The sequence below is a fragment of the Chrysemys picta genome, chromosome 2 (assembly GCF_011386835.1).
Source record: "Chrysemys picta bellii isolate R12L10 chromosome 2, ASM1138683v2, whole genome shotgun sequence".
NCBI classification, from domain to species: Eukaryota; Metazoa; Chordata; order Testudines; family Emydidae; genus Chrysemys; species Chrysemys picta.
The window spans coordinates 188,908,941-188,930,982 of record NC_088792.1 but is presented as its reverse complement, the minus strand read 5'-3'; the positions used below and the strand labels follow the sequence as shown (position 1 = coordinate 188,930,982).

At 36.6% G+C, this 22,042-nt stretch overlaps 1 protein-coding gene across 9 annotated transcripts in view; it reads left to right on the top strand.

The window, feature by feature from the left end:
* The window catches only part of ATP9B (ATPase phospholipid transporting 9B (putative)), a 286,760-nt gene that overhangs the window by 111,539 nt on the left and 153,179 nt on the right, over positions 1 to 22,042 (top strand). For all 9 annotated transcript variants that reach the window (XM_042860452.2, XM_008164437.4, XM_008164435.4 and 6 more), the window contains one exon: positions 15,613 to 15,707. In XM_042860452.2, coding sequence (XP_042716386.1) covers positions 15,613 to 15,707 — 95 coding nt within the window. The remainder of the gene's footprint in view (positions 1 to 15,612; positions 15,708 to 22,042) is intronic.

Sequence of the window (22,042 nt, the reverse complement as noted above, 5' to 3'; positions counted from 1 at the left end):
CTAAAATTGCAACGTTTCACAGAAACCTATTTCAGTGAAATTTTTGAGACTGTTTAGGTTCATACCTCTTCAGGAAAAGCCCTGTATTCCCTGACGTTTAAGAATAAAATTGCAGCCTAATTAAACTACATTCAGTGTCTTATGTCCTTCTTCCAGCACAGCTGGACAAAAAAAAATTTATAATATATCTTTTATTTAACAAAAGCATTTGTTTCAGAATTTGTTCTGCAAAAAATTGAGAAATTTTAACTTTTTTGTTCTACGTCAGATTGAAAACAAATTTTGAAACAATTTCCTGCAGGCTGGACATTTTGTTTTCCAACCAGCTATATTACTAAGTAACTTGAAAACCTCTCCTTCACTTAACACATTCCCCAAATGTGAGTCTTGCCTGCCAACGGAGGGGCCAAATGAAGGGGTATGAATAGACAGTTGTTTTCCAGTCTATTTTCATTTGGTGTGGAGAAAAACTTCAAAACATGATGCAATGTAACAGTTTCAGCAATATCTGCCTGGGTTTGCAGATAACCTGAAACAGTAACCGAGGTATGAACTGCCTCATTCATTGCAGTGTAACTTGGATGCCAATAATGATGCTTTCTTTACATGTCAACATTGTTAATTATATCACTGCTTATTAAAGTGTGTAAGGAATTATCAAAATATCACGCTCTATATCAGTATTTCCCAAAGTGTATCGGAGGAGCCATGGAATGGGTCTGGGTACTGGGCATAGAAGACATAAATTAAAATGGTTTGCGCTTTAACAACATATGATAGATGTCATTTTCCAGTGGGATAGGGTGGGGGCTAGGGACTGAGTTTTCAAAACTTGAGGAAACTGTTCCAACTTTTCTCCGAGGAAGGTGAACAGGGGAGTAGGGCTCCTGGTGGGAGCTTTGCTGCAGGTGGAGGAATTGGGGGCCAGGCCACAAGTAGAGGAAATGGCCCATCCCTTTGTAAGGGATAATTCAAGATCTATTGGATTTCCCTTGTTACGTTTGAGGGCCATGCCCTCCACTGCCAGGGAGAAGCCACCCCTAACAGTGGCTTCCTTCCCCTGCTTCCCTTTCCACTGCTGCCCTTAATGACATAATATGGAAATTATATGGAATATAATATGGAAATTAGGTGCTGTCATGCTGCTTGGTTTGGGTATGAGTGTTCCAAATTCAGGACAGACTGTAGGAAATAAGGCAAACACAACCCAAAAGTGGTGGTTTATTCTATCAAAAAAAGTGAGCTCCTATATCACTATACTAGTTAACAAGGAGCCAAAACAGTCCCCTAAAGCTAATCCAGGCCATATCACCACCCAGGCAATGACTTTTGTGATGTAAGATTATTAAAACCAAAACCACCATATATAAGGTTTTTCCAATTCCAAAGAACCAGCCACACAACCCAGGTCATAATATATTTCAGATCTTATTTAAAAATTATATTTAGCTAGTAGTAAATACATTATTCTCAAGCTCTCTGTAGTGGAAAAAGTTGGCATAAAATAAACACATTTTATAAATCACTATTTATGAAAGTGGTATTTAAAAAAAATAATTTAATAGTAGTGTCATTTAATTTTAGAAGATAAACTGTTTAGCGCACATGGTTGGCATCTTTTATTTAGAATGTATATGGTTTTTCTGCTTCCATTGACGTTTGACAGCATTATCACTTGGTATTTTAAAGGTAATTACTTTAATTTCAGTTTTGACTTTTCTGTACCTCTGAACTGTTGAGCACTTTGAATTATTGCTACTTGTGGCCTCAAATTTGAATTGTATGTATTACTTTGGATACTTGACTATGCTAAATGTTTTGGATGAAAGCCATGCCATTAACATAGCTATCTTCTTCCTTATGCTTCTTAAACTTGTTGGGTCATATTCTCCACTCAGTTACATCAGTTTTATACTGTTGCTCCATTGATTTCAGGGGAGTTGCATTGGCATAAAACAGATATAATGAGGTGGAAAATCACTACCTTTTCAGTGTTTGCAAACCTACAGACCAGGGAGTCGGAACGAGATCCCCCGGTAAAAGAGAAATGTAAAACTTTCGATGAACTGTTAAAGGCTTATGAACATTTATAGACCATTATATCCTCCTTTAGGTGCCTTCTCTGTTCACCTCACAATGCTAGCACCACCATCACATGTGATTTGAGGACTTGGAGATAGTGAATTTCCTATAGTTAATGTTATGTGAACTATAGGAAATGGGTTAATTGGCATGACTATTGTGAAGTAGTCTACAGGTGAATTCTTGACCACTTATATGTAAGAATTCCTATAGCACTTTTAAAATCAACTAATCATGTGAAATTTGTTTTTATCTGATCACCATTTCTATACATCTTTTCATGAATAAACTCAGTAATTATATATATATATATATATATATATATATATATATATATATATATATATATATATATATATATATAATCAGAAGGATAATAGTTCAAGGAAGTGTGCCAAACCATACACAATTAAAAGGGGGAATATGAATATTTTATAACTCTGCATATTTGTAGCCCTTCTATTACACATACTATCTAAGGGGTTCTTTTGAATATTCTCATGTTCATTACAAAATTATTTAAAGCAAGTAGTCAAAATTTTGGGAGTCTAGTTAGACATGTAAACATTCCTTTCTCTCTGAATGGTCAGTGTATGCATAAAACATAATGCTTTTAATAAAATAAAAATTCGTAAAACGTAGTGAGTTAATAAGAAATCCTAAAATATATGCAAAGCGATCAAGCTTGGATTAAAAGCATCTGTGTACTTGTCAATAAGGAATTGTGATGAGTTCAGTGGTATCATATTGACTGTGTATTAATACATGGTATCCTATTGGACCATCAGCTGATTGTTTAGAATGTAAATGAATCTGTTGATGGATCCAGTGACTGATGGCTTAAATTCCAATTAATCAATTGCTTCATCAGTTTCTTAATTCAGATCAAATATCTCTTGAGTGCCCACACAGTTCTTTCAGCGGTATTAAGAGAAATTAATGCGTAAGAACTAATTTTCATCAATCTCTTATAAATGCCAATATGTTTTTCAGCTGTGTCCCAAGTGATGACATTATAACTTGTATGTTTGGGATATATTACAGTTCTTTTTTCCAGGTAGCATTCAAAACTAAACTTTACCTCTCCCAGTGGAAATGAAACTGTGTACTCAAACTCATCATCTCAGTACTGCTATTCATCTTGTCATCTGTTTAAAATTTTCATGTATATAGTCATTTAAAGCATATAAATGATTTAAAAATTAAGTTGATGGTAAACGATCTAGTACTAGATATGCAAAGTTAGTGTCTATTTTTCTTTTGTCAGGTGTATATATAATCTAGCAATGTGTCTCTTTTTCAATATTATTCTGATTCTGACTCATAGCAGCCAGGCTGGTAATATTACAAGTCAATTTATAACCGTTTATGACAGTTTCATGTGACCTGTTTCACAATGACCCATCAATTAATTCTTCAACATTTGACATACACTCTTCAGTGTGACACTTATACCAGTTGATCTTAATTTGATTGCCATTAAAACCATCCTTTCCTGACAACTCTTGTCAATTATACAAAATAAAATCAAGTATTCATAAGTAGGCTGTAATAGGATACAGGCAGACAGATTTAATAATTCAGTTTTGCTGAGGCTTAGCTGGCATTTAGTTGTAGCTAATGTTCTCATTTGTAAAAAATTTATTGGATACAATTCTTCAGAGCAGTGGATGTAATATTTTTGTTTATTCTGACTCAGCTGTTGTCAGAGGAACATAGGTCATGTATAGTGGTGCAATATTGTCTCCTGTTACATAGTGAACTAAATTTTAATCAATTATTATTAAGGATATTTTGAAGGTAGTTTAAATAATGGATTTTAAAAGACTATTAGACAAATTCTGCTGTTACTCTGGTACACAGGTGTAACTAAGAGCAGAATTCAGCCCTGTGCATATGTATACTAAAGCAATATTTTTTTGAGTCTTAATTCTTAATGTCTTTATAAAATATATTCTATATACTACTATCTACAATTAAGTTACATTTTGTTTCACTGTCCCTTAGTATCAACACAGATTTATTGAGTACTCTTTAACAATAATGTTAAAGAATAAAACTATGAACATTTTCTTTAAAGTGCATCTGTATTTTTTAAATGATGTTTGATAGCAAATCTTATTTACAACTTGTTCATATTCTGTAAGCACTGACCAAGCAGAACCCTTATAACTCTATTCTCCAGGAGAAATATGACAAGTAATGCTCTGAACCATCAGTTATATATTAACCATTACAAAAATGCAAATGATGTATGCATTCATTATTTTACTTCAGTTTATTCTCTGTCAGAACTGTTTGGGTACTTGCTCCTACTTTTCAAAACTCTCTCTGTTTTGTGTATAAACTTCTTATATTCTGTACTTTTTGTTTGCTTATATGTGTGTGTGTGTGTGTGAATATATATCTATATATTTATATGTATGTATATATAGTATTGGAGTTTGCTGTGGATATTGGGTGGGTTCACAGCTAAGGCTTTGTCTATTGGAGAAATTTAAATTCATAGCTTCATAGATTCTGAGGCCCGAAGGGAGCACTGTGATTAGGGCCGGCTCTAGGCACCAGCAAAACAAGCTGGTGCTAGAGGCGGCACATTTTTAGGGGCGGCATGGCCAGCGCCAAAATGCCGCCCCTAAAAATGTGCCCCGGCCGCCCTAGCTCACCTCCGCTGCTGCTGCAACGGCGCGCGAATCAGCTGTTTTGCACGCCGCGGCGGCTCGGAGTCTCCCCCTCCCTCCCAGGCTCTCAAACCTTTGGAGGGAGGGGGAGATCCCGAGCGGCCGTTTTGCGCGCCGCTGCTCCCCCTCCCTCCCAGACTTGAGAGCCTGGGAGGGAGGGGGAGAAGCGGCGCCCGCGCCGCGGGCACTCGGAGTCTCCCCCTCCCTTCCAGGCTCTCAAACCTGGGGGGGGGGGGAGACTCCGAGTGTCCGCGGCGCGGGTGCCGCTTCTCCCCCTCCCTCCTAGGCTTGAGAGCCTGGGGGGAGGAGGGAGGGCTGGGGATTTGGGGATGGGGCGGAGTTGAGGCGGGGCCGGGGGTGGGGTAATTAAATAGGGGGGGGGGCGGCCAAAATTGTTTTTGCTTTGGGCGGCAAAAATCCTAGAGCCGGCCCTGACTGTGATCATCTAGTCTGACCATCTGTATAATTTGGCCATAAACATCCCCAAAATAATTCTTAGAGTATATCTTTCAAAATCCCAGAATCTGCTCTAATTTATGGCAACCTTTTACAGCACCCAAGAGGCTTCTTCACAGCCCAGCATTTCCGGAGTACTTTGTGCTGTGGCCAGTCCTCCTCCTGCCCCTGGACAAGTCCCTTTTACCACGGCCACTCCCCTACACCAGGAATTGCGAGGGGTAGCAGTGAAGGGTGACCGCCGGTTCTCCAATGCCACTTAACTATAAGAGTCCCCCCGGGGCCTGTTCTGTCCATTGTACAGTCCCTGTACGCCAATGAAGTTGCATGAAGAGGTTTTAATAGGGACTAGAACTGACTCCAGGTCTCCAATATGACAAACCCAAGCTTCATCCATTTAGCCATGCTGCCTTTCAGAATAAATGTGCTTAATCCTCTTCTCGCCCTCCCCCCCCCCCCCCCCCCCCCCCCGGTATCCTCTGCTGTCTAACAAATGTGTAAAATGTGTTGCATTCTCTCTAGTGGCTACTCCATGTAGAGGAGATCAGCCTACAATTACTACTAGTTACTTTAACTCAGGTGGCATTGGTTTGTGTTGAAGATCTAAATGTCCTGGGTTTCAAACTTGTTGGTGACCCAAAGTGGAGGAGTTTAAATTCCACTGGATGGAATTTGGGGGTGTTGTGTGTGGTGTATTATTGAATCTAAGTATGGGAATGATTATGCTATGTCTATTTGTATTGCACTTCACAAACTGATCAATATTTTAAAAATGGTGTTAGAGAGTGTACATTCTGGGCATATAAGAAACTGCTAGAACAAGGGGGAAGAATAGAAATAAATGGAGACTCGGGGCCTGATTCTGATGTCATACTGGTTTTTACAGTGATCTAACACCATTAGAGTCATAGAGTTTAACAGCAAGGGACCATTAAATCTCCTGTGTATCATAGGCCACCAACACCATCCAATGTCTGCACACTATACCCAACAACTGAAATTAGACCAAAATATTACAACCAGTGAGATAGAGTGTGTATATATATATATATATATATATATACACACACACACACACACACACACACACACACACACACACACACAGATAATCCTGGCAAATGACCTGCAACCACATACTGCAAAGGAAGGCAAAAAAACTCCAAGCTCACCACCAATCTGACATGGGGAAAATTCCTTCCCAACCCCACATACAGTGATCAGTTAGACCCTGAGCATATGAGTAAGAACTAGTTAGCCAAGCATCTGAGAGAGAGAGAGAATGCTTTGTGCCAATTCAGAGCTCTCACCCACCCTGTCCAATTTCCCATCTCCAGCCGTGGCCGTTCCTCATGCTTCAGAGGAAGGTGACATCAGAAACAAACAAACAAACAAACAAAAAAGTCAGAATACTTTGAGGGGGGAAATCTCTTCTTGACCACCCACCAGTGGCTAGCTGAAATCCTGAAGCATGAGTTTGTAGGAACATAAACCAAAAGCAATCCCCATGTTTACAGTGCCCTGCCCTCTACCAGCATAAGCAACCCTGTCATACAAACACACTCATAAATTTGTCCATCTCTCTCACAAAATTAAGTTGTTTGCCTTCACGACTCCTGTTGGGAGGTTGTTCCAGACCTCAGCTCTGTGATGGTTAGAAACTTTCTAATTTCCAGACTGAATTTGTTCATGGCCAGTTTATACCAATTTGTTGTGGTGCCAACCTTGTCCTTTATCTTAAAAGCTCTTCATGCTTCCTGCTATATATTCCCCTGATGTATTCATAGCCTTTGTTTTGCTAGACTAAACAAGCCAAGCTCTTTCAATCTCCTCTCATACAATAGGTCCTTCCTTCCCCTGGTCATCTTAGTAGCTCTTCTATACACCTGTTCCAGTTTGAATTAATCCTCCTTGAACATGGTTGACCAGAATTGTACACAGTATTCCAAATGAGGTCTTACCAGTGCCTTGTACAGTGACACTAATATTTCTCTCTCTCTTTTGGAAATCCCTTGCCTGATACATCCTAGGATCAGAGTTGCCTTTTTCACTGTCGCATCATACTGGTGGTTCATAGTCATCTTGTGATCGACCAACCCCAGGTCTCTCGCCCACTCTGTCACTTACAACTGATGAGCTTTTAGCAGAAACTCTTAGTGCATGACCTTGTACTATGTACTATTGAAATTTATCATATTTCTGTCACTCCACTGTTCAAGGTCATCCAGATCTTCCTGTATAATAATCCTATCGTCCTCTGTATTGACAATGCCTCCCAACTTTGTATCATCTGCAGATTTCATTAGCAGACCCCTATTTTTTATGCCAAGGCCTTTAATAAAAATATCAAATAAGATTGGTCCCAAGGCAGATCCTTGAGAAACTATACTGATAACCTCTCTCCAGTCCAATAATTCACCTTTCAGCACAATCCTTTGCCTTCTCCCCATTAGCCAGTTAATTTGTAACTCTATCTACATCAGTATAGGCGAGATCTTTAGGGTTCTCTTTCAGATGTACGGTTGGAGCCAAGTAAACATGGCCCCACTCACTCTTTCTTGCCTGGTTTTCCCTGGACCCTACCACCATCTGTGTCATCTGTCTCCGCTCCTGATGGGTCCCACTTCCTGCTGGTTCGGGTTTAGGGGAGAGATCAGAAATGGGAATTAAGGGAAGGAGGGTCACATTATGAGTGTAGGATTGAAGGTGGATTGGGTTGGCTGCACCCAAGTGTTCATCTCCTTTTCTCCACCCCTCCCCCCCTTAACCCTGGAAACTAGTTAGTCCTGGGGATTAGCAAATGTTCTAAGGGTTAAAATACTGTTTAGATTGTTTTATATTTTGTGAGATGAGGTTGGGAATGGATTTTGCTCTAGGAAAAATTAAGCCTATATTTTCTCTACAGTGGTCTCATTAAAACAAATGCAAAACCAGCCACTCTTCCTCCCTTCTCCCCGGCTCCAAAAGCCCCTGCCCTTACCCCTTAGGTAGCATTTGCAGGATGCAGAGACTTTCCATGAAGTGATACATGCATTTCAAGAGATGTAGATTCAATTACCCAGTCCTGGATTATTGAACAGACTTGTTCCCTGGATCATCAAGATGTGGGAGGCTCTACTTTTAGAACCTGGATGGATGTAGTGTTGTGTAGTTGATGCTTTTATAGAACTGACAGGCTCCAAAGGGAGTTATTTTGATACCTCTATAGCCAAAGGAACCTTTAGGTGAAATAGGGAATAATAGGATTAGAGGTTCGCATGGGGAGGTGTAGGGGTTTCTGGAGTATCAGGAAAAGAAGAGGAGAATTAGATTTCTCTGCAGCAATCCAAAACATTTTCAGAGAATCTTTGCCAAAGCTCATTCTATAAACAGTACCTAGTAAAGGGAAAAAATTGCACACTAATGGTAAAATTCCAGTCTTAAATTAGTGTTAGAGAGGTCAGTGCTAATTCATGTCTATTAAGTTAGAAATGTTTTTCTTTAGTATTTGCAAATGAAATGTGTACTGATTTCATTCAGATAAATTTATTTTCTATATTTATTCCCCTCTTCTCCCCAACATGAATCTGGTGACCCGATGTAATTACATATTTTAAACAACTATTCTGTGGCAGAATATGGATTGCCATCAGTCTGTATTGGTTATTTCTTTTTTGTTTCTCCTTCTAGGTAAATTTTCACTGTTAAGCAGCTTACTAAGTAATTTGTAATGTAATTGTTTTAAGAACAAACGAGTCCATCTTACTGTTTACCATTTAACAGAAACATCAACAACATTGGCAAATGAAAAGATAAAATAGGAATAAATAATGTAATTCAAGTATAACAATTTTTTCTTCAAAAATTTGCAATTAAAAAAACCCTATAAGCTAGAATACATTTAGAAAATGTAGCATCACAAAGTAATAGTTTGTTTTCAAAGCCTGTATGAAGAACTGTTATCAGTTTGCTGAAGGGTGTATGTACAAATATAATTTATCCTAGTGATAGTGGAGATTTAAGTACATTACTGTAATATCTGGCGAGACTGTAGATATCCATAGTTAGAGAAAATAAGGGCCAAATTTTGTATAAAGTATCAATAGGGGTTCTGCTGGAGAAAGGAATGCAGGTTTTGCTCTTTCTGAAGGTAAGATATAGTAATCAGGAAGAAAGGTGCCTGGTGCAATAATAGTTTGGAATTGCACAGAAATTTCTCATAGGCACATGTTTTCTAATAAATATTTTCTTATTAGGAAATACAACATTTGAATAAAAACAAATAATCAAAAGCAATAAACTAAAATCTTGTCACAGATTAGCTTTATGATTAAATATTTTTAGAATTAATACGGTATATATTGTGGGTGAAATCATTTTAAGTGAATTGTTACTTGGTTGTCAGTATTTTTCTGTCAACATTTTAAACACCTATGGAAAATCTTTAATATCTTTGCACATTTGTAAGTTAATTAACTTCAGTTTTCTATTGTATTAATCAGTCTGTGATATTGTTATTACAGTCTTTGAAAGAATGTTCATACTTCATTAATATTTGCTTTAAAATGGGATAGCACTATTAAGTTAAGGCCATTTACATTAAATTCTAGAAATCTGTTTACCTCAGTAGTTTGTAATAAGCTTTAATGGGTCCTTATACATATCATTTGCTTTGAGATCAGTTAAGTTCATTGTAGCCCTGCAGTCATCTGTTTAGTTTAATTGATAATATACAAATTAATATGCTTAACACAAGCTAAAAATTTAAAAATTCTACTTTGTTAAAGCAACATTAAGGGTCTAAATTAATATTGCCCAGGAAAGGAAAATCCAAGTTGCATTTGACATTCAGTCTTTGGTAGCCCACAGTAAGTACCACAAAGTTATCTAAAAATCTCGGCGTGGGTGAGTGATCTAATATATGATAAATGATTTAATACCTATAGAAAACAGTGAGTTAGTGTGGTAGACTTAACTTGGAATTTCTATTCCTTCATTCAGTTTGCAAGATACTATGTCAGTGTTAATTTTTATGCTTGAATTTCATAATACTATGTATGGTTATCATTAAACAATAAAATAGAACCATCAACTATTGCTATTGTGTGCAATTCTTGGTAAACCACTAATGTTGCTTACCTGAAATTGACACTATGAACTGCATTCTTGTGTTAAAGCCAACACAGTATACCAGATTGCAGTCTGCAGTAAGATGCAATACGAGCTTTTGTAGTGTTTCCATTAACATTTTTATGTAACCTGTCGTATTAAGAATACCACTGTAACAATATGTTTTAGGTGGATTTGGAATGTTAAGAATATAATATATTGAATAACACAGACAATGCCCAACCGCCGCTGAATTATGTTCAAACACTTTTCATCTGGACTGAAATAAGTAATATTTTCTTTATTTAACAATATTCATGCCTTTTTGTTGTGCACATATTCAAATTACAAACCAACAAGAGCAAAGGAAACCTGATCGAACGTACAGTGCCAAATTTAATATTAAGAATATGTAGCTAATTGGGTTCTTATAATGTTGTCCATCATTGTGCTAGCTGAGTGCTTTCCATAACAAAAAGTAATAGCAAATGTCTCTCTTCCCACCGTACTGGCAGGAGTACAAATTGAAATTATTGTTAGGGTAATCTTTGTAAAAGAACCCAATACCGATTTTAAAATACAGCTTGTTTTGCACTCTTAAGACTTGTACAAACACAGTGTCTAGACTACTTTAACTAAAATTATTTGTAAAATTGATATAGTTATATTGATGAAACCAACCCCTTGTGTGGACACACTTAAATTGATTTACATCTGACTTCACTTGAGTAAGCTAAATGGAGCCAGTTGTAAATTCATTTAATTGTGGCAACATGGGTTTGCACCAGTTTAATTAAATCGATTTAAAAAAATATTTTAATTAAACCAATGCAATTTTTGTATATAGTCTCATTCCCAGACTCTAATGCAGTAACATTTTAAACAATTGACCATCGTCGCTACAAACATGGACACTTTATGTGAATGTTTATGGGCCAAATTCCCTGTATCCAACTTTTGAAAACTACTACTAAATCTTCTTTAGTGGGAAAGAATCATGTTTATGTATCTAGAAATAATGAATATCTACGTTCCCTCCACTGTCGTCTTCATTCTCCTTTAAGTTAAAATTTATGATTTAGCTTTATGGCAGGTGTTTCTGATCCCTTTGTATTAAGTTTCCCACATTCAATATGGGATTTCACTTCTCTCTAATTGGCCACTTTTGCACTGGTGATACCATATATTGGATGTGTACTTAAATATTGTCTGGACTTCTATTATTTGTGTAATTTTTAAACTATATTTTAAGGACTTAAAAAAAAAATCTCACCTTCCTCACCCCCTGCTTACTTGAAAAATAACACCTTAGCAGGTCCCACAGTTGTCTCTCTCTCTCTCTCTCTCTCACACACACACACTCTCTCTCTTTCTCTCTCTCTCACACACACTCACAGAGAGAGAGAGAGAGAGAGAGCAGGGAAATCTATTTTGTAGTTGTGCTGTTTCTGGTAGAACACAGTGGTGCTACGGAAGTGGGGTTTTGAAGTTTGATTAATGCAGGCTTAAAGCATGTTCCTTTATGGAAAGTTTGGAACAAAAGATAGTAAACTTTACGATCTAATGTACTGTTTTCTTTTAATAATGTGAACTAAGTTATGACTTTTTCAATTTGATATACTACAGTAGGTATTTAAAAGAGTAAATATGGAAAAATTGTATCTATTACTGTCTCAGACAATTGTATATATTATAATTTGGGCTTTATGTAGTACCTATTGTCTTTACAGGTACACGCTGTAACATGTAAAAAGTTGTCTCACTGTTTTTCATTAGACATTAGTTACATAATTAGAAGTAATCTCATATACTTACACCTTAGTTAAACAAAGTTTAAAATCACTATCAGAGTACAGTTAGTTATTTTATCAATACTGATGAACTATTTCAGAATGGGGGGAAAAGGTTTTATTGTTTCAGTTTTGCTGTAGTGATCACTACTGAGAGCTGAGTTGGCACAAAGCAGTCTCCTTTCTGGATAAAAGGGAAACGGGCTATGAGATAAGTTATTGATGACATTAACTGCTGAAGTGGAGAGGAAATGCGGCTGGCCAATACATGTCATAGTGTGAGCTCTATTAAATGAATATATGTGCAGTCAACCATTCACAAGAGCCACACTGGTCTTGAACTGCATTGATCTATAGTATAATTCTAAATGAAATTGATGGATGAGAGCAGCTATTGACAGGAAGGGTAAAAATAGCCATGAAATGTCTTGTATAGGAAAAAGTATGATAGAAAGTAGACTGTTGATCTATGCCATAGATTGAAATGTGCATTGGGATTGTTGAGTTCTTAGGTACTGTTAGGTATCTCACCTTAATTATATTTCCTTATATATCAATGGACACTTCAAAAGTACTTTGCAATATTTTCTTATTTTATGAAAAGTAAATACATCAGTGTGTTGTCCAGAGATTCACTACATTCAGGGCATTCATTTTTTATAGTTTTGTGATTTGAAGTTCTGAACTATGAAAGAGATTTTTATGTCATAGTAAAGTAAATGAAGCATTTTGGAAGCTGTTTACATTGAGGTGTTAAAGACTGATTTACTTAATACGTGCTGAATATTGTTGAGCAAAGATACACAGGCAAACTTCTTTGAAAGAGGATTGTGTGAAATTGCCATCTTCAGTTCACATATAATTTCAGGTGCCTTCTTCTCAACTATGTCCTTTCAGACTGTTAACTCATTGAGCTGCTAAATTTACAGGCATTCATGAATAAAACATTGGGTTCAGCTAGACTGTACCTACATCAGGGTCAACGTGCCTTGTGACACCAAATTCATCTGGATTTGAGCACCCAAACAAAATGTATTTACTGGCACTTTGTCAACCTGGTTCCTGTAATACAAAACCTTTTTAAATTTTGTCTTCCCTCAGAGAGAGACTTTCTGGTACACTGACTATTAGAGGCACTGCATTTAGCTCATTGCTTTATTCTGTATGTAAAAGGACTCAAACTAGTCAAGGGAAACTCCTTTGCCAATGAGCATAGGATAAAAGAAATAGCTGCTAACTTTTTTCTGGTGGTGAAACTACTTCGTTAGCAAAGTTTTAATATAATTGATTGCAAGCCTAGAGCTAGGAACATTATGAAATGTATGTATTAATATTGTATGCAGGTTAATTCACAGAATTGTATATATGCACATGCTCTCTCTCGCTATATATATATTTATGCTAAACTTTGTTATTTTTACATAGAGAGAGAGATCTCTATATGTAAAAATAACTTAACTATAAAAATCTATTTTTTATATATATATATATATAGAGAGAGAGAGAGATCTCTATATGTAAAAATAACAAAGTTTAGCATAAATATATATATATATAGAGAGAGAGAGATCTATACGTAAAAATAACTTAGTTTAGCATAAATCACTTGGAAAATGCATTTTACTGTCTCTTAACTCCATTAACATCATTGCCTGGTGTGTGTGAGAGGACAATACAAGTATTACTATAGTCTATAATGTAACACTAGTGAGTGTAATTGTGGTTTGGCTACTATAGAAATGCTTGCTTCTAATCTGTCAGGTCTAACTGGTTACACGTCATGATGTAATAAATAACAGTGTATTTTAAAAATCTCTGCAAATATCAGTTATTCATAAAACTTGAATATGAGAATGGATCCATAGTTACTCCAATGGCATGACTCTAAAATAGTCATGTCTACTTCAATTATTATGATTTTACTTAACTTCTGTGCTGAATGACTAATAGAGAAGAATGCATTTCATTTTATATACTTTTAATTATTAAATAAATAAAATATGTAGTATATTTTCTCTTTAGAAGGAATGTTGCATATTCATGTGGTATTAAAGGCATTTCTGTTAAAATTCCGGTTTGAATGCTGATCTTTAAAATTATTATGTATTTGTATATGGATAGAATTTACCAGTAGGATATTACTCTTTCTACAAAATATTGATATTTGATATCTGTTAGGACCACCAATAACATATATCCACTCACTTTGTCTAGGAAATATTTATGTACAAATTCATCTCTTGGATTGTTTTGGACACTGAAAATTGGAAGAAACATAATAAAGTGTATAAAGGAAAACTCTTTCCCTCACTAGTGCTAAATAAATAAATAAATAATTTTATGGTTCCTAATGTCTGAAAATTTAAAACTTTTAGCATTTTGAGAAGTATAATTCTTGCCAGGTTCTGGATTTATATTCAGCAAGCTATTTAAATGTATATCTATATTTTTATATAAATTTAAATAACTTGCTGTGTGTGTGTGTGTGTGTACATATATATATATATGTATATATAATCCACACTCTTCAGCTGTAACTTTTTTTGGAATCTATTAGTTTAGTAATATGAATATTCCCTATATTGGCCATATCCACCAATCTAGTTATCATTTTCCTCCAGCATTGAGTTTCTAACACTTTATACCAGCCTGCTCTTTGTAAACACATAAATTGTTTGTAATGTCACTAATTCTCTTTGGTTACTTTTATGTTCATGTAAATCTGCGTGGTTTGAGCTTCCACCACATCTTAATGATAGGTTAGTCACGTGTGCTGAAAGGTTATCTAGTTTTGGATCCATGACATCCACAAATGTTTTAAAATCCATTTTGGAGTTGATTTCCTTTAAATATAATTTATACGTGTGTACTGGAGTCTGATAATGAACCAAGCTTCTCTGCACACTTAACAAATATGGCATCTTGATAGTTTCAGTCTGGGTCAGTAAAGAAGTGTATATTAGAAGGGATTTCTAAGATCCAATCACAAATTTAAATGGAATAATAATCTTAAACATCTCTGAATTATTATAATAGCTTTAATATCGCAATTACACAAATGGCTATATAAATCATTTCTTCAAAAATGCTCATCCCATAATACTAACAAGTCAATGGAGTTGCAACTGAGATACATTTTATCCAATATATATTTTCATTTACTGATCTAAATTTAGATGGTATAAAATACTTAAAGTAGAATCTGTTCTTGTTACTTGCATGCATTTTGATATTGTATATTGATTTAAAAAAAATTGTTATGAAATAGTTTGTGACATCTGTAGTATTCCTTACAGAAAGCATTTAACCAAAACAAAACACTTAGGCCTTGTTTCAAAACCATTGGGTCTTTGGATCAGGCCCTTAACATGTAGGAATAATAACATAAAAATGTATAGAAAGAGGATAAAGAAACAATTTCAGTTTGAAGTAACAAACTGGAAATTTTATAGAACCTTGGGGGAAAAAAAAAGCTGGCTGTATTGTGATGTATGGTTTCTTTTTATAATTTTAAGGTTCGTGTTTTATTCGAACTGATCAGCTAGATGGTGAAACAGACTGGAAGCTAAAAGTTGCTGTCAGCTGCACACAGAGGTTACCAGCTTTGGGGGTAAGCTTTACAGCTATTTATTTCACTATCTCTTCAGTGTACCTATTTATACCTTGTATATATTAGAAAGCTTTGTTACAGTTACTATGTATAAATATGTTTCTAATTAAAAAGAAATTAATCCATGAATGCAATATTAGTCTTTGCTATAAATAAGTAATGCATCTGTTTTTAATTCTATGGAAAAGACTGGATTATGCAAATATTTAATTTTTCCATTTAAAGGAGCAAGAGAGGGATACAGTTGGGTTTGTCTCTTCCATTGAATATAGGCTTGGGGATTTGGGACATAGCAGTCCACTCTCGTAAGGTGAATGCTTCCTGGCACAGAGGTTTTAGGATAGAGATTTGCAATGACTGCCTGCCTATTGTGTGTGTGTGTGTGTGTGTGTTTATAGGCAGTACAGGTAATGATGCACATAGTTAAGGATGCCCAACATTTTCCTTTACAAGAACCTGTTGTTCAGTTGCTTATAACTTTGTCAAACGTAAAATGTTTGAATTTAAATTTTCCATGCCCCATGTCTGTCTTAGAAAAGTTTCAGCTAAATTGACTCAGCTGTTTCCATGAAAGGGGTTAGGAAAAATATATATTGTTTTGCTTATGTTAAAAAAAATTCTTAGAGCTGTTTTGTTGAGAAACTCTAATGCCTCTGTATTTTGGATATGGGGTACTTGAAATTTGACTGGGAATGGGGTTGTCACCCTGGCATAATGGATGTTCTTTTTGCTATCCCTGTGAAAACTCTCTGAATAAGTCTATTTGTCAGAGCACATGCTCAGTGGATACTTCCTGGAATTTGACAACTGACTTTTCTGAAGATTTCATCAGCACTGGGCTTGTCCATCCCCTCACAACTCCTATATGCCAAATGAACTGTGTACGTGCCATCTCCACAGACAAAATGAGCATGCTTCATCTTGGGGCTGCAGGAGTTCAGCAGGACTTTTCCTACAATGGCTCCTCCCAACTGCTTGTGACTGCTGAGGAACTGGAGCTAGCAGCTGTGGGGTTGCCTTTCCTGTGCTCTCAATGCTTCCCTTTCCGGCACTCAGGAAAGGAGGAGGAAACCACTGGACTTGAATGTAGAGGGAGTGGGGTGTGGGAGTGAAGCTTGGGAAAAGAGATGTGGGTAGCATAGATTGCCAGGGCACAGGGACACCCCAGTTATGCTTCATTTCCCAGGAACACAGCCTCATGCTGGGTCAAGGGTAACATACAGCAGCTGTCTGCCACCTGAAGAATACCCAATGCAGGGGAATCTTTAAAGGGCCAATTAAGGAACTTTGGGCAAGCTACGTGTTCCATGCAAATTAATTTCTTTAAATTAGAAATCCACTTACTAATAAGGATATTTTAACATCTCATCCTGTAGTTTTTTAAAATATGGAAAGTTTCACAATTTTGTCCATGTGTAGGGCCCATGCAAATATTCCTTCTTCAAAATAGTTTGTTGTATCTGCATACACTCTTATGTTTGTACTGCGCCTAGTAGGATCCTTAGGAGCACAAAGAAACATCTTACACTACAGCTGGGAAGTCTAATTACCAGCTCAGGTAGACATATACGCATTAGCTCTGCTTCGCCACTTTGAAACTGGAGTAGGTCATTGTGCATTAGGGAATTTTTACTGTGCAGTAGCAGGGTCCACGTGGACACGTAAGTACACTATATGACATGCTAGTGCACTGTAGATTTTCACCTCAGCTTGCTGCACACTAACTGTTCATCTAGATAAGCCCTCAGTCTCCTTAAGAACCTCCAACCCTTAAGAGTACACCTGCACTGCAGCAGGTAGGTGTAATTCTCAGCTTGGGTAGATATACATGCACTAGCTATCCTAGAGCTAGAACTAACAGTGTGGCTGCAGCAGCACCAGGGGTGGTTCAGGGTAACTGCACAATTACGTACCAGGATCTCAGAGGGGGTTGTATTTAGATGACTAGCCTGAGCTGCTGCCCATGCCACCCTATCCACACTACTATTTTTAGTGCACTATATCAAGCAGAGCTAGTGCGTGTATGTCTACCCATGATGGGAATTACACTTCACAGCTGTAATGTAGGCATATCCTAACTCTCCTCTGTGATCTCAGGTCATGGAATGCATAGCTCCACCCTCTGATGGGCTTGGGAATAGTAGGCTGGAGGAAAACTAACAGTCCCACTTCAGCCTCTGGTCCACTGTGGGACTCTCTGCCATTGCTTGCTTTATAGCTTTTTTGTGCCCCTAAAGATCCTGACTCATGGTGATAAATCTGAAAACTAAATTTAAGCCTTAAAGTGTGAAATAAATGATTGTTCAAGTTCCTCTGAATGCAACTGTCAGTCTAACCTGTGGAGCTCTTGGAGCACCTCCATAATTCTAGCTTAGTCAAGTGATCTTTTCAAATTCTTATGGCTTGGACTATGTTGTTGAATAGTATGTAGTAATTTTGTAATCTAATATTTTGTGTGAATGAGCTGAAAATACCAAACTACTTTGAATCACCACCTTGATTTCAGCAGGAGTCATGGAAATCCAAAATAACTGTTATCATGTTATGGGAGGACAAGATTTATAAATACAATAAAGGTTGTTTTATCCATTATAACAAAATGTATAATATAAAACAGGGCTCATGCCATTTACTATAGAAATACATGTAAATGTGATGTATTCTTCTTGAAAAAGTTCAACAGTAACAACTGGAAATATTTTCAAAATTCTTCACACTTTATGTACAAGATATGCACAACATGAGGTGTAAAAATCACCTACTGAGATGAGGTTTTCCTCAGAGAATGTCATCTAAATTCTAATACTTAGGCACAATGAAGCAGCCATGTTAAATACGAAAAAAAATTATTTAATTTGAGCAGTCCATTCTAGTTGCCCACTCTCACTTCTTTAAGGTTTTGCAAATAAACTGTTTTTCATAATGAAAATTACCCATGATTAATCTCAGCCCGCCGAATATTTTGTTGAAAGTTTGAAGAAATGTAGGGAAGCTAAGTGTGTAAGTATAAAAGTGTTCTGACTTATTTTTTCAAAATGTTCCTACCTTTTGTTTCTGTGCTCAACTCAAAAACGACTTTGTTTTACGTGCCTACCTTATTTACGCATGTAGTCCACAACAGGAACACCTGCTTTTGAAAGACTTGACATTTTTTTTACAGGATGTCATAATGGCAACAGCAGCATCCTCTGGAACTAGAAGTGAGTGTTCCTTCCTGTGACAGCTTTGGTCCCTCTACCTGTATGGAAGAGGGATGGGGCTATGACTCTCCCTTAGGAAAGCATAGTGTCACTGGAAACATTTTTACTCTTTACCCCCCATTCTTTTCATTCCATGTATGCAAACACTGGGATTATGGTCCCTTATGCTCTCCCTACTTTTGTGCACCCATTTAGAACCAGCCACACAAATCTAGAACCAGCTGAAGCTCAGATATGATAGCCATTCCCCCTAGGGCTATGTAGTATCTGGTGCTTTAGAAAATATGATGGTTTTGACTTTGTAACTCAAGTAGCAATTAACCAGTTGACAACTACTTAACTCTTACACAGTTTGGAACATGAGCCCTTAGCTCCAGAGAATTTTCACATAACCAGAGGACATAACACATTCACTTCTATCAATGCTATATAACAAATGCCTATCAATAAATAATAATCCTTCTCCCATAGAAGGTATATGAATACAGTCCCTTCAGCTCTCATCTTTGATATGCATATAGTGATAAGTTGTAGCATTTTGGGGTTAAAGTGTAAATGACAAGCTGCAGGAATAGGCTGTACTGATTCTTTTTACAATAATTCTTGAATGCCACCTGCTGGACTATATCTAAAATAGCTGTGGTGATATCACAGTGATATATAGATTCCCCACCTCCCCCCATTCAGCTCTCCTTATTTAGACAAAGCTCCCACTGAAGTAGGTGCAAGTTTTGCCCTAGGGTAAGGAGTTAATAGACTATATGGACAACTCTACATTAATTGCTACTGCAGTGGCAAGAAAAGCAGGAACAGGTTAATACAAAATGTTCAGTGGCTCCACTTAAAGTTTATTCTGGCTCTAGAGATATTAGCAATTGTAGCAGTGTCCCCCTTTTTAAGTATGTGGAATATCTTGGAATTCAATACTATCTCTAAAACTGGAATAAAAATGCTCACTGCATTTGCATATCCAACTACTAAACTAAATTAAGGTTTGCAGTTTACTACTAGTTTAACAGAAATTATAGATTTAACTACAAAACAGCAAAATGTCAGGTTCTATTGATGTAACAAGCCCATCAGAAGGCATGGAGTGGCTTCAGGTCTGGTTTCAAAGGGGTCCTTCACCCTTTCCCTCCACCCTGCTTGTGTCCAGATCCTGGGTGTGTTGGCAAGCAGGTGGTCTCAAATGCACCCCAGTCTTCCCTATTGGTGCCACAGCTGTAGATGATACTGTTACTGGCTCCCAGTGCGCCGAGGGTCATCTTCCTTACATAGGGTCTCTGGCTGAACTTAGAGCACATTTCCAAAGGAGAAGTTTATTACTGTATATAATTTGATATTATACATGACTATATTTTTAAGAATTGAAAAGGGTGGACAGTAAGTGTAATTTGAGTATAAAAGTAGACTAAACAATTTGGTCTTACATTTAACAGCATATAATGTCCATAATTGTCACTCATTTTGATTTCTTTAGTTATCCAATGTAAAGGATTATGAGTATCTTGTGTAGTCATGAGCTGTCAGTCCCATCAACAGTGCAGCATTGTAACCTTATCCACGGTGACACCGGGAATAAATAAACCTGCAAACCTTCAGAGCTTTTCCTAAAGAACAGATGACACCACCGAAGATGATCAGTACAGATTTTGTTGTCTTCTCAAACCACTTAATGTGATCAGAGAATTAAAATTTCAACAAGTCATTTAATGATGGCTGTGCAGCAAGGACTGTAACACCCAGGTTAGGTTTCTTGTGGTTTCACAGTCATGTGTGGGGCAGAGTTTTTTCTGGCACTATGCATGTTCTGGGACATTCTTCTCTGGCTTATTTGATCAAGTAAATTTATTAACAGCAGTGAGGTCACTGTAATTTTCAATACTTGGTGACTTGCTGATTTATATCAAAAGATCCATACAGCAGTAAACAATACCATTTACATTTAATTAGTTTTATTGAACCAAAAGCAATTTTATTTGTAATGAACTACATGTTATGATTAAGGATGTATTTTAATGATCTTTAAGTAAGGTGAACAAATGTTGCCCTTGACCTAATAAGGGAGGTTTTTCTACATTATTGATAAATTCAGAGTGATTTCAAAACTATTATTGTGAAATGTAAAGGAAAACATTACTGTACTATCATTCAGTCATTTTGTGACTAATGTAAACAGATTAAATGTATTTTTCCAAATTATTTACAGATAATAGCATCAGCTAACATGTTGTTTAGTGTTTCAAAAGTCCAGTTTACTGTTGTATTAAAATAAGTTAATTTCATAGTCTAGACTGTTCTAGACCCTATTTTTTTCATTATTCTTTTAACCTAGAATTGCTGCAGAATTCAGCTGGTTTTGGCTATTTACTTACTTTTCTCTTAAGTATGCATATAATTGAGATAATTTGCCTCATAAATATGATGATTTAGATGGGCCAGCATTTCACCCAGAATTTGTGGCTTGTGAAAGTAATTCTAGACATGCTGTGAATTTCATGAACATTAATTTCTTTATATTAATATGATTTTATTGATAAATACTTGGTTTATTTAAGAATCTCATTCCATTATTCTTAAAAGCCATTTATAAAAAAAACACTTCAGTGCTGTAGTGTCCTTTTGCACAGGCCATGCAAATTTTCCCTGTTCAAAATAGTTTAAACTATTTGCATACAGTATTATGTCTATCATAAGCCTTGACCCGTCTGTGTTAGTTTTCCAGCCTCAGATTGTGCAGCCATTAACTCCTCTGTGTAGCTACTGGTGTGAGAGCAAGAGAAGCTTCTGCCTCTGGGATGGTAGTGTTGGATGGAGGAAAACCTTCTGCCCCCTTTCTGCCCCACTTAAGTTGTAAGACTAACTGTGGACCGTGGCCCTCTTAAAAATTATCCTTGGTTGACAGTCACTTGGGACGTGGAATTACATCCATAATGGAATATAAATCAGTGATCTCTCCCTCCTCTGTGTTATGAAATTCTAGCTTCCATGTATGATCATCATCTTTTGAAAGATGTTCATGTTAAATGCTTAATGTTGTACTGTGCATCTGATTGCAGCAGAAATTTCCCTTGTTCAGAAAACAGTTACTCAAGGAAGCTATTGGGTGCAGCAGGTATGCCATTTAGGCAAACT